At 39.5% G+C, this 13,450-nt stretch overlaps 1 protein-coding gene across 6 annotated transcripts in view; it reads left to right on the top strand.

The window, feature by feature from the left end:
• Nucleotides 1-13,450, top strand: part of LOC117530690 (rho GTPase-activating protein 23-like) — a 207,929-nt gene that overhangs the window by 161,003 nt on the left and 33,476 nt on the right. For 5 of the 6 annotated variants that reach the window (XM_034193570.1, XM_034193572.1, XM_034193569.1 and 2 more), the window contains exons 4-6: nucleotides 350-442; nucleotides 1,810-1,888; nucleotides 1,974-2,034. In XM_034193570.1, the coding sequence (XP_034049461.1) occupies nucleotides 350-442; nucleotides 1,810-1,888; nucleotides 1,974-2,034 (233 nt within the window). The remainder of the gene's footprint in view (nucleotides 1-349; nucleotides 443-1,809; nucleotides 1,889-1,973; nucleotides 2,035-13,450) is intronic. The other variant, XM_034193571.1, reaches the window with a different exon arrangement.

The raw sequence follows: 13,450 nt of genomic DNA, 5'->3' as shown, positions 1-13,450 counted from the left end.
TAATGAACATCACTGTTAGTTGTGCCTTCTTGTGTTGGTTAGTATGACGTGTGTATTCGGTTTTATTTAAGAATCACGTGTCAGTGCAGATTTTTATCTCCACGTGTGAAGTAGTTAAATCTAATGCAACCTTTTGGGCGTCAGGAATCATATAGCATCTTCACTGTCTGTGTGTGTGTGTGTGTGTGTGTGTGTGTGTGTGTGTGTGTGTGTGTGTGTGTGTGTGTGTGTGTGTGTGTGTGTGTGTGTGTGTGTGTCTGTGTGTGTGTGTGTGTGTGTGTGTGTGTGTGTGTGTGTGTGTGTGTGTGTGTGTGTGTGTGTGTGTGTGTGTGTGTGTGCGCGCGTACAGTTTGTCAGCGGGATCGTTTGGAGCCGATGGACACCATCTTTGTGAAGAGTGTCAAAGAGCACGGCCCCGCCCAGAAGGCGGGGCTTTGCACAGGTAACACACACACAATCAACAACATGCTTATTTACGTTAAATGGACTGCATTTATATAGCGCTTTTCCATCTGCATCAGATGGTCAAAGCGCTTAATTATGATGGTTAAATGTGGAGGGCAAATGTCATGGTATACAATAAAGGCTCTTCTTCTAACTTTACAATAATGTTCATGCCCATGACGAGTGTATGTAAACTTATGACGACAACTGGAAGTAAATATTGTGCCGTACACAATCTGTGCTTGACTGTAGACCAGGATATTAGTGCTCTTTGCTGCAATGCTTTCTGTTGCCTCACAATAGCCGTGTGCCTGACCACAGAGTTTGTGACCAACACCCCCATGGACACAGTGAAAGTGCATTCACACCTTAAACAATTTGGGCACGAGGGATGACAATGACAACTGTATTGGTTGGGAACTAGTAATATATGTCTATCATAGGGTTTAGTTTTGCAATGTGGTTAGTGTGCTGGTTTCCAAAGCTGAGGGTTGTTGGTTTAAGACCACCAGTGCCCATTGTCCATGTAATATGGTATTGTGTCAGGAAAGACATCTGGAAAAAAAAATCCCATACCAAATCAACATGTGCATCCATGTCAGATCTCCTGTTGCAACCCAAAGTGAAAAAAAAAACAGGGAGAAGCTTAAAAAAAAACTTCAGAATCATTGACTCATTTAACTTTTAATGAAACACACAAGGTGCCTTTAGCACATGCTCCACAACAGGAACATGCCAGGAAACAACAAACATTACCCCCCCCCCCCCCCCCAAAAAAAAAGTATGCAAGAAACTTTAAAAAAGCTTTTGTTCACAAGACCTTCATCAGGGTGATATAATCTTCTCAAACAAAAATGTTCCCAGAACATTAATATTCATGCAATTGGTGCAATCAGCAGAGTAAGTAATGCCAGCTGGGTGCTGTAGTTCAGCAGTTCCACTTTGTAGTTCTCCAGATGCACACATCCATGAATGTCTCCCAAAAAGCAACAATTTTAAAAAAAAAAGAGCGAGAAACACTGGAATTATTAGATTAGATTAGATTAGATTAGATAGAATTTTATTAATCCCTTGGGAAGACTACCTCAGGGAAATTGAGGTCCCAGCAGCAATGGATAGCAGCACACAGGGTAAGAAGCACACAGAGTATCCAAAGTAAAAGTAAGAAACAACTTGTAAAATGTAAATATAAATACCAGAAATACTGCTCGGTACTGGCTTACTAGCTAGTACAACTCCTCTCCTTCCCATCCTCTGTCTTCCTGTTACTCCTCCTCGCCCCGAGTGAAGAGGAGTTATTGCCATTTAGTGCAGTATCTGGAGTATATAAAATACGTTAATGAAATGTGTTTGTGTGTACTGCAGGTGACAGGCTGGTGAAGGTGAACGGGGAGAGCATTCTGGGTAAAACATACTCTCAGGTGATCACTCTGATCCAAAACAGGTGAGCGCCAACTTTTTCTGAACATTATTTCACGTTCATTTCTAATCTGAGTGTCAGTGTTCATGTTTTCTGGTGATGTCTGCAGTGAAAACATTCTGGAACTCTCCATTATGCCAAAGGATGACGATGTGTTGCAGTTGGTAAGTGTGAGTATTCCATTTCTTCTATTTTTCTGTGTTTTTTGTCTTTTCATGTGACTCTACAACACATAAGAATCCAGAACACGTGAGGCTCTTATTGGTGCAGTCTGACTTATACTGTTGCACAACTTCACGATGAGATGTACAGGCAAGGATTTTCTAAGAAGATATTGTGTTGTTTGCTAGAAGGCACATGGGAGATTTAATCTGTATTTTTTGCCTTAAAATGCCTCTTTCTGTCTTCCACTCCACTATAAAGCTGTGTAACTGGTGATGCAACAGACAGCGTTTCTTCAATCACAGCCACACCTCCCTCAGACATGTCTTGTGGCTTTCCTCACTCGTCTCCATTAACACTTAATCAGAATTTGAGAGCTACCTACTCCAGACATGCTGAATGCACTTCTTCATGACTGATGTAAATGAAGTCCAACACGTGTTCATGTTTCCATCCCAAGGTGTCTGACATTTCTTTCATGTGGCATCTTTTAAGGTTTTCTATCTGGTTTTAGAACATTTATAAAGCAGAATGAACACACAGATGATGTTTCTTTAATTTCACACTGAAGGACAATGATTTCAAGTAACGTCACAGTTATGATGATCCTTCATACTAGGGATGTCCCAATCAGGTTTTTTTGGCCCCGATCCAATTCTGAGTAATCTGATTTTGAGTATCTGCCGATACCAAGTCCCTGTTGTGTGGGCCGCTGAAGAGGAGGTACTGCTGGCCCACCACCACCAGAGGGCGCCCTGCTTGGAGTGCGGGCTCCAAGCACGAGAGGGCGCCAGACCCAGAAGAAGTGACAGCTGTCACTCATCCTCTGCACCAGCTGTCACTCGTTATCATCACTACCATAAAAGCCGGACTGCAACTCCACCTCCCCGCCGAGAAATCGACTACCAGAACCAAGGTAATTTCTCTGCTGACTAATACGCTGTCTAACTTTGTTCTGTGTGCAGTCGCATTCCTGTGAAGACCCAGAAGAGGGACAAACAGGAGCTGCACGAGTGTGTGTGATTTGGAGGTGGAGGTGCTCCCTCCTAACGGTATCTGGACTATAGATTACTGAGTGTGCGGACTCACACTCACACATCATATTTCTGCTTTCTGCCAGCAGTACCAGGGTCGACAGTCGAAGACAGAGGCCACCTGGGGACTCGGGACTTGGCGGCTCCGGTGTTCTTTAGGCCGTTGGTGGTGGAAGCCGTGTGGGACGCGGCTTCTCTCTCGTCGGGCGTCTTCTATCTTCGAGCCTGCCCACACTTCACCTGGTGTTTATTGACTGTGAAATTAAGACACGTTTCGTTGTGTATTATCACAACATTAAATTGTTACCTTTTGGCTTACTCATTGTCCGTTCATTTGCGCCCCCTGTTGTGGGTCCGTGCTACGACACCTTCCCAACAGGATTTCTCGGCCATCGTCATGGACTCCGAGGGGCGTCAACTCCAGCTTGAAAGGCCAATGGAAGAGCCAGGAGCGCAGGCGTCAGCGGGAGGCGGGTTGAGTGAGCTGCAGCAGATCTTAACCGCCTTCAAGGCCCGGTTAGAATTTGTGACCGAGCAGAGTGTCCTCCTTAATCGGAGGGTGGAGGCTCTCACCGCCAGGGTGGAAGCGCGCGATCAGGGCGCTGCTGCAGCCACTCCTCTGGCTGGTCCTGGGCCCGTATTAGACATTCCACTGGTCGTTCAACGAACCCCCCCACCGTCCCCTGAAGCATACATAAGCCCTCCGGAACCGTACGGGGGCTGTGTCGAGACGTGCGCGGACTTCCTCATGCAGTGTTCGCTCGTCTTTTCACAGCGCCCCGTCATGTACGCATCAGACGCTAGCCGGGTGGCTTATGTTATTAATTTGCTTCGAGGAGAGGCACACGCATGGGCTACGGCGCTTTGGGAGCAGAATTCACGGCTCCTAACGTCTTATACTGGGTTTGTACGGGAATTCAAACAAGTGTTTGATCATCCCAACAGAGGCGAGACCGCTTCGAACGTGCTGCTGTCGATGAGACAGGGGCGCCGTAGCGCAGCCGAGTATGCAGTCGGCTTCCGCATCGCGGCAGCGAGGTCCGGCTGGAATAACGTTGCGCTCCGCGCCGCATTTGTAAATGGACTGTCCCCGGTCCTCAAGGAGCACCTACTGGCCAAGGAGGAACCGCGGGAATTTGACGGGCTGATCGATTTGGTTATACGTTTAGACAACCGTTTAAGCGAGCATCGTCGGGAGCAGGCCGGGAGGCATGACCGGGCACAAGTCGTCCCTCCCCCTTCCGGTTCCGACAAGGTGACGTCGTCCCCACGCTTCACTGCCAGAGAGCTCCGTGTGGCTACAGCTCCCCCTGCTGAGGAGGCTAGGGACACGAGTAGGGCCAAATTAAAGTCAAACATCAGACAAAGGAGGCTGGCCCACGGGGAGTGTTTTGTCTGCGGCTCTTGCGAGCACATGCAGAAGGACTGCCCTAAAACGGTCAAACTACAACGCCCGTCCTTAGAAACTGGGCTAAGGGTGGGTCATAACACGCACGCGGGAAAACCCCGCAAATCTGCACGAATCCCAGTAACAATCCTTTGTGGGGATTTAACCCTTCATGCCCCAGCACTGATAGACACAGGGTCTGAAGGGAATCTGCTGGACAGCAGATGGGTAAAGGAAGTAGGGCTCCCTCTGGTGGCTCTGCCGGCACCATTGCAGGTGCGAGCACTAGATGGCACCCTGCTTCCATTAATCACACATCAGACACAACCAGTGACTTTGGTTGTGTCTGGGAATCACAGGGAGGAGATAGTGTTCCATGTAACACCTTCTACCTCCCGAGTGATTTTGGGATTTCCATGGATGGTGAAGCACAATCCCCGGATTGATTGGCCGTCTGGGGTTGTGACGCAGTGGAGCGAAACCTGCCACCGGGAGTGCTTAGGATCCTCGGTTCCTCCCGGCACTACGGCTAATGAGGAGGTCAAAGTTCCCCCCAATCTATCGGCGGTGCCAAAGGAGTACCACGATCTTGCTGACGTTTTCAGCAAAGATCTGGCACTCACTCTTCCCCCGCACCGACCGTATGATTGTGCCATCGATTTGGTCCCGGGCGCTGAGTACCCGTCCAGCAGGCTGTACAACCTCTCACGTCCGGAACGCGAATCAATGGAGACCTACATCCGGGACTCCTTAGCTGCCGGGCTGATCCGGAACTCCACCTCCCCGATGGGTGCTGGTTTCTTTTTTGTGGGCAAGAAAGACGGCGGACTCCGTCCATGCATTGATTACAGAGGGCTGAATGAGATCACGGTTCGCAACCGATACCCGTTACCTCTGTTAGATTCAGTGTTCACGCCCCTGCATGGAGCCCAAATTCAACCCAAAAGATTGGGTTGAATTTTTGACCACGTCAGCCTGCCGACAAGCGGCAATGTGCGCTCCCGTCAGAAGCGCCGCTTTAGCTCAGCTTTTGACGCGACGCTTCTGACGCCTCTAAAAAGCAACGCGTCTCATTGAAAATAATGCTTTTTTTTGTAACTCAGTTCTGAACCAATGAACATCTGATCTGTACACGTGCGTGTGTGTATAGGGAGTTCTCAGAAAAAGTTGGGAAACACTGCTCGAAATAGTAATGTGTGGTTCAACATGCCCAAAATGGATTTAGGCCATGGCCATTAGAATGTGCTGTGTAACCTCATGAGAGGACCCTCAGTGTAAAGTCTAATGGCTTTCAGAAGGTTTCTGGAAAAACAAAAACACTGCATTAATGACCCCTCAGGGGTCCACAAACATAAAACCTACTGATGTGAACTCACCATTGGGTCCTGAAGGTTAACCATTGAGAGATTACAACCAAAAGTATGTCTGCTTAGTGCCTCAATTTTCAGAGGTCATAAGTAATTGAACAAACTAAATCTAAGGATTATTTTTAACACAGATCATCATTATTCCACTCGGTTTTCTTGATAGTCAGGGGTGGATATATGAGCATTTCAGTGCCACTAAATATGACTCAGACTTCATTTACATAACTCATTTTAAAATATAAACACTATGGTACTTTATGGAAAATCTACCAAGAGTAGGAAGTTCAAAGACCCAGTGACTGTGCAAGGAGATGAGTGAAGGAAGCCACCAAGATACTCATAATAAGATTGAAGCTGCTACAGGATCTCTGGCTGTGACTGGAACACTTGCACAGCCCAACATTTTTCTGTTGCATCACCAGTTATGCAGCTTCATGGTGGAGTGGAACGTGGCAATTAAACAAAATGTAACATTCATTCACTTTCTTACTTTGCTTCCTCCAGTCAAGGGTCATGGGGGACTGGAGCCTATCACTGCAGTCATAGGGCATGAGGTGGGGTCCAGCGTGGACAGGACATCAGTGCATCACAGGGCCACATACAGACAGGCGAACACAGTCACACTCTCACACTCACATTAGGAAAACCACGTTATTGCAACTCCATAGTCCTGTATCATATTCTAATGGCCTTTTGCTAGAAAACAATGAAAATCAATGGTTTTGTGTGTGTGTGTGTGTGTGTGTGTGTGTGTGTGTGTGTGTGTGTGTGTGTGTGTGTGTGTGTGTGTGTGTGTGTGTGTGTGTGTGTGTGTGTGTGTGTGTGTGTGTGTGTGTGTGTGTGTGTGTGTGTGTGTGTGTGTGTATTTGATCAAAAATGTTCACCCATGACTAACTGAAATTTTTATACTCGGTTGCATTTGGGTGGATTTCCAAAAACTAGAACCCTGGTTAAATAATAAACAAAAAAGGAAAAAAAGCATGATGACTCAGAAATATAAACTAATCACCACTGAAGTCTTACAAATGCTAAGAATTTATTGAAAGCCAACAGTGCCATGCAACCTTGCCCACATTCAAACAAGTTTCACATAAGAGTACAAACATGGGTTCATGGGTGAACATTTATAAAGATGTGAGTTCACTTTAGTTACTTATGCATAGACGCTCACCTAAATATGGTACAGGACATTGGTTGTGAGGAAAAATGGTCCAAGGTTGTATCCCTAGTGCATCTACTACTTTATGTATTTATTTCAGTAATTCACCTAACGTGCATGTATCTGGAAATGGGAGGAAGCAAACTCCACACAGAAAGGACCAGGCGGGAAGCGATCCCATGACCTTCTTGCTGTGAGGAAACAGTGCAAACCATCTCAGAAACAGTAGTAAATTGCTTCAATATACTTCTTACAGGAAGTAATGTAACCTTGTTCTGGTGGATGAGCACACTGATATAATGTAAAACAAACTTGTTTTGTGTTTAGCTTCATTTCATTTGTTCATACAGAATTTAAGGCCTGCAACACATTCCAAAAGAGTTGGGACGTGGGCAGTTTAATTTAAATATGAAGATTAAATCATCACTTTTACAGTTAGTTTTTGGGTTACCGGCCAATAGGTTGATAACCCTATGTGGTGGCACGGCGTCTGTCATAGTTGTTGGCATTGTCGTCACTATCCATGTATTGCGATATCTCAGAAACTGTCTGATAACTTTTTAAAATTTGGCTTGGGTGTAATATGGGTCATTCATATTGTTTCTAGTGTATCTAAAAATCATTTTTGTAGATTTGTTCATTTGGAAATAGCAGCCATTTTTTGCCAAAAATAACATATTTTGAGCACTTAAAGGCAATTTTAATGGCAATCTTATAACTTTTTTCTAATTTGTCAAGGGTGTAAGATGGGTCATTGACATATTTCATGTCAAAAAATTATAGTCATAGATTGGTTCATTTGGAAATGGTGCCCATTTTTATACCGAAAACAGCCAATTTAGGTATTTGGACCCAATTTTCTCAAAAACTGTCCAATAACTTTTCTTTTAATTTAATAATGGCACAAAATGGATCTTAAAGCATTAGATGCATTGACATTGGTCATTGACATTGTTCCTGTCCCAAAATTATTTGCGTAGATTCATTTGTTTGGCAATGGTGGCCATTTTTATGCCGAAAATGGCCATTTTGCCTTGGGCTTTAATTGAGCCGGTAACCTAAAGGGCCCTCGGCATTCTAGCTTTGAGATCAGCCAGGGGATGAATACACAGGGTTCGTGAAATACCCACAGTTGTGTGTATACACACTAGAGATATAACTTTTTTTTTCCCTCACAAACAATTTCCTGTATCATATTTAGATGAGCTGTTATGCATAAGTAACTAAGGTGAACTGTTAGATCTGTTACAAGGTTCACCCACGAACCCTTGTTTGTGTAATGTATGTAAAACCTTTTTAAATATGAGCAAGGTTGCATAGCACTCTTGGCTTTCAATAAATTCTTAGCATTTGTAAGTCTTCAGTGGTGATTAGATTATATTGCTGAGTCATCATGCTTTTTCACTTTTTTGTTTATTATTCAACCAGGGTTCTAGTTTTTGGAAATCCACCAAAATGCAACTGAGTATAGAAATGTCAAAGTTAGTCATGAGTGAACTTTTTTGATCAAATAAAAACAATAAAAATAAAATAAATAAATAAAACATTAATTTTGATTGTTTGCTAGCAAAATCTCATTAGAATATGATACAGGACTATGGGGTTGCAAACAAGTTGTATCCTTAATATACACTTGTAAAAAAAAGTTTGCATATTGTTCTGTCTTTTACTGCATATCATGATTCAAGCTCAGAAAGTACAGCTGAAGTGACTTTCATTACAAGATGAGGAGGTAAATCATTTCAAAATGCACCTGCATTGTTTTGCATTTTCTTTCTTTCTTCTTTCTTTAATATTTATTTCATTCATTTAAAAGAAAAACAGAAAAGCAAAAAACAAAAGCACCACAATACCAGAATGAAAAGGAGCAGAAAGAAGAACAAGTCTTATGATTTCTGCCCCTTTTAACAATACAATCTTTCAATATACAGCATCATAGTCAACATTATTTAACAGATTGCATTTCTTTAACTTGTCACATACCACTGACCCATTTCAGAATTATGACCATTAATTAATAGATTACATCACTGACAGGTTACATTTAAACTTAAGACACTCCAAACATTATTAACAGTTTACTTTTTTTTTTTTTTGACTTTCTTGCAGCCCACTGACTTACTTCATAGTTTCATACTTACTTAATACATCTAATTTAATATGTTTTTTAAATAATTTAAGCGACCATAATTCTTTAATTTCTTTATTAAGATTGTTCCATAATTTGACACCATTTACTGCAATACTCCTTTCCTTTACTTTGGTTCTAAATCTTGGTTTTTTAAAGACTTCTATTCCTTTCAATTTATAACTACTTACTCTTTTTTCAAACATATTTTGAATGTTTGTTGGTAAAGTATTTTTATTAACTTGGTACATCGTTTGTAATATTTTCAAATCAACTAAATCATGAAATTTAAGTACCCTATACTTAATAAACAATGGATTAGATGAATCTCTAAAACCACTGTTACTAATCACTTTTAAAGCTCTTTTCTGCAAAATAAATAAAGGTTGTATATAGGTTGTATATGTTGATCCCCAGATTTCTACACAGTAAGTTAAATATGGGACAATCAATGAATTGTACAATGTTAATAAACCATAACTATTTAATGAATATTTTACTTTATGCAAAACAGCAATGGCTTTCGCTATTTTTCCTTTTATGTAATTTATGTGTGGCTTCCATGTAAGATCTTCATCAATCATGACTCCTAAAAATTTCATTTCTTTTACCCTTTGTATATCCATTCCATCTATTTGTAATGACACATTATTTTCTTTCGCTCTATCATTAAACAATATGAAATTTGTCTTATTAATATTTAGTGACAATCTGTTTATATCAAACCAATGTTTAACTTTTTCCAACTCTGTATTTATCACTTGTGCTACTTCCTGTATATCTGATCCAGAGTAAAACAGCGTTGTATCATCAGCAAATAAAATGCTGCCAAGCACATTGGATACATTCACAAAATCATTGATATACAAAATAAACAGTTTGGGTCCAAGTACCGATCCTTGTGGTACTCCATAAATAATGTTACACAATTCTGATTTGGTATTATTTATCTGAACAAACTGTTTTCTATTTTCTAAGTAGCTTTTTACCCACTGATGTGCAACACCTCTTATTCCATATTGTTGTAACTTGTGGAGCAATCTTGAGTGGTCTATAACATCAAAAGCCTTTTTCAGGTCAATAAAAATACTTACAAAATAATCCTTATTATCTATTGTTGTTGATATTTTCTCTATTAGTTCCATAATTGCCATAGCTGTCGAATGTTTTGTTCTGAATCCATACTGAGCATTATTTAAAATATGATGTTTCTCAATAAATTTATCCAATCTTGTTACAAAAACTTTTTCCATAATTTTAGAAAACTGTGGAAGCAATGATACTGGCCTGTAATTAGAAAAATTATGTTTGTCTCCATTTTTATATAATGGGACTACCTTAGCAATTTTCATTTCATCTGGAAAAACCCCAGTTGACAGAGACAGATTACAAATATAAGTAAATGGTTCAATAACAATTTCTATTATACTTTTTACAGTCATCATGTCTAAATCTTCATGGTCAGTTGATCTTTTGCTTACACAGTTTTTTTACAATATTTCTTATTTCATCTTTTTCCACATTGTCCAGGAAAATACTATTGACCGTATTTACCAATGTACATAATTTATCTTCTATTATTGGTTTATTTCCCACCAGACTTGACCCTACATTTGAAAAATAATCATTAAACCCATTTGCAACTTCTTTTATATCATATATCTCTTTATTTTCCTTAACAAAGTAATTTGGAATAGTTTATTTCGTTCCATCACTATCAATCACACTTTTTATAATTCCCCATGTTACCCTCATATTATCTTTACTCTTATTTAGTTTTTCACTGTAATAATCTTTTTTTTGTTTCCTAATTATTGTTAATAGTTTATTTTTATATTTTTTGTATTTATGTTCTGATTCCTTTGTTTGCAATTTTAAAAAGCACCTGTATAAATAGTTTTTCTTTGCACAAGCATTTTTATTCCCTTTGTCAGCCATGGTTTATTTACTCTTTTCTTACTAATTTCAATTAATTTACAATTTTTATTGTATGATTTCATCAATATTTTCATAAATGAGTTATATGCTACATTAACATCACTGACATAAACTTCTTCCCAGTTTTGATTTTTAAGGTCATATTTTAATGCCTCTAAGGCTTTTACTGACTTATCTCTTTTAAAGTTTATATCAGTTTTTTTGTTGTACCTATTTTTATATTTAAATATTGAAAAAATTGGTAAATGGTCGCTAATATCTGTCATGAAGATCCCATTCTTGATAATTTCATCTGTTCTGTTTGTAAATATATTATCAATTACCGTTGCACTTTGCGATGTAATTCTGGTTGGTTTTGTTATCAAGGGGAATAACCCCAAACTATACATTGTATTCACAAAATCACTTGATCTTTGGCAGCTGGAGCTTTCTATGTTAATATTAAAGTCCCCACACATAAAAAGCGTTTTGTTTTTAATTTGATGGAATAATTCAATTATTTTATCTGTAAATTTCACAACACAAGAATCTGGTGCTCTGTATACACAACTAACTAAAATATTCTTAGATGTTTCATGTACAAGTTCCACTGTTACAATTTCTATGACATCATTCATAATTGTCATTTCTTCAACAATTGTACACATCAGATCTGTTTTTGTATACAGAGCAATACCACCGCCTTTTTTATATCTTCTGTTTACAAAATACAGCTCATATCCCTCCATTTGAACTTCATCCATGAGATCATCTTTAAGCCAAGATTCAGTGATTGCAACAATACTAAATCTATTTTTAAACTGATTTAAATAATCTTTTATTTGTGACATTTTACAATACAAGCTTCAACTGTTTATATGTATGAGTGACAGGGTATCTTCTGCAATTTTTTCACTATTCAGCTGTTCTACTGTATAATACTCACAACCAATCGTTTTTAAGTCAAATATACTTTCATCAATATTAGTGTCTATGTCATATATTTTATCCTCTGTTTCCATGTTTGATCTGATTTTTTGTTGGTCCAATTACCAACAGATGTTATATTTGATTGTCTATTCAGGTCTGTATTTCGTAAGGTCCTCCATGTTTTTGATTTGTATACTGTTTGTTCCTTCTTTCACTCTAATCCACACCCTACAATTCCAGACCCATGTAGCAACAATATGTTTCTGTTTTCTTAGTAGTCTTGCTTCCCTAGCAATATCTGCATTTTTTTTTTGTTAGATGCTCATTTATATAGACACTCGTTCCTTTCAAATTCTTTGCCTGTCTTAATAACTCATATTTATATTTTCTGCTTGTAAATCGTATAACAATGTTAGATAGTTTATTTTTTCTATCTTTAGTTGGAATAGTATAACAGTCTGATATTGTATCTTGATGGATGACAACACCTTTGATTTCAGTCAAATAAGAGACTATTTTTCCAGTCATATAATGTTAAAATATTGTCTCATTTTGTAGTGAAGCCAGTGTCGTGTATCATCTTGTCTCATCTCGTGAGTTCAGTGTATCGTCACATCCTGAGATTTATGGAAATGGACACAGAGGAATCACATCATCCTTGTTATTATTATTATAGCAACACGTATTATAGCGATTATGTTTGAGCTGCATCTACAGAAATTAACTTTACCCTCTTAAACCATGAATTGGGGAGAAAATACCCTGTAAAATATAAAAAATGAGGGTAAAGCTACCCTCCATCGTAAAATTACAGAATAGAATTCCACTGATCGATGAACATTTCTACACGACTGAATATGTCTTGGACTTTATGTACTATTTATTAATATTAATGTGTCTCTGCTCAGTCAGTTCTTACAAAATATGGCTGATGTAAATCTAGAACATCCAGTTGACTGCTGTCTAAACAGTTAATACACATAATTCTGTACCATGTCCCTCCTGTGGACTCTCCTGGAGCTTTTTGTGTCATCCTCCAGTGGTACCGCCACCATGTGGCTGTGGTTCATCTGACTGACGGAAATATGGTTCTTCTTTTTTTTAATACTATCATGATTTCATAAACACACCCCTTCTGGTTTTAAAAACAGAGGTTTTAAAAGAAGTACAAATATCTTTCAATACTATAATATCATGCACCGAGCACCTTCCAGTTTACAGGGACGGTCACTCGACATTATGTCCAGACTACGCTGAATGAACACCAAGAATCCACCCCCTTTGTGCCAGTGGCTTTGCTCCAGTATTTCCTATTGACTAAACAGTAGTCTGAGTTCAGACACACCCCAAATGGATTTGTGCCTCAATTTTACAACCGCCTTCATGACAGAGACATTGATTATTTTTGGGACTGGCTCCAGAGAATCCTTTACACTACATTTACAATATTTGTATAAACCAGCTTTTTGAAAATAGTTTTCAGCAAATTTGATACAAAAAAG

Source organism: Thalassophryne amazonica, chromosome 18 (assembly GCF_902500255.1).
Source record: "Thalassophryne amazonica chromosome 18, fThaAma1.1, whole genome shotgun sequence".
NCBI lineage: Eukaryota > Metazoa > Chordata > Actinopteri > Batrachoidiformes > Batrachoididae > Thalassophryne > Thalassophryne amazonica.
Note: the sequence above shows the minus strand (reverse complement) of the source record. Positions and strands in the feature narration are given on the sequence as shown.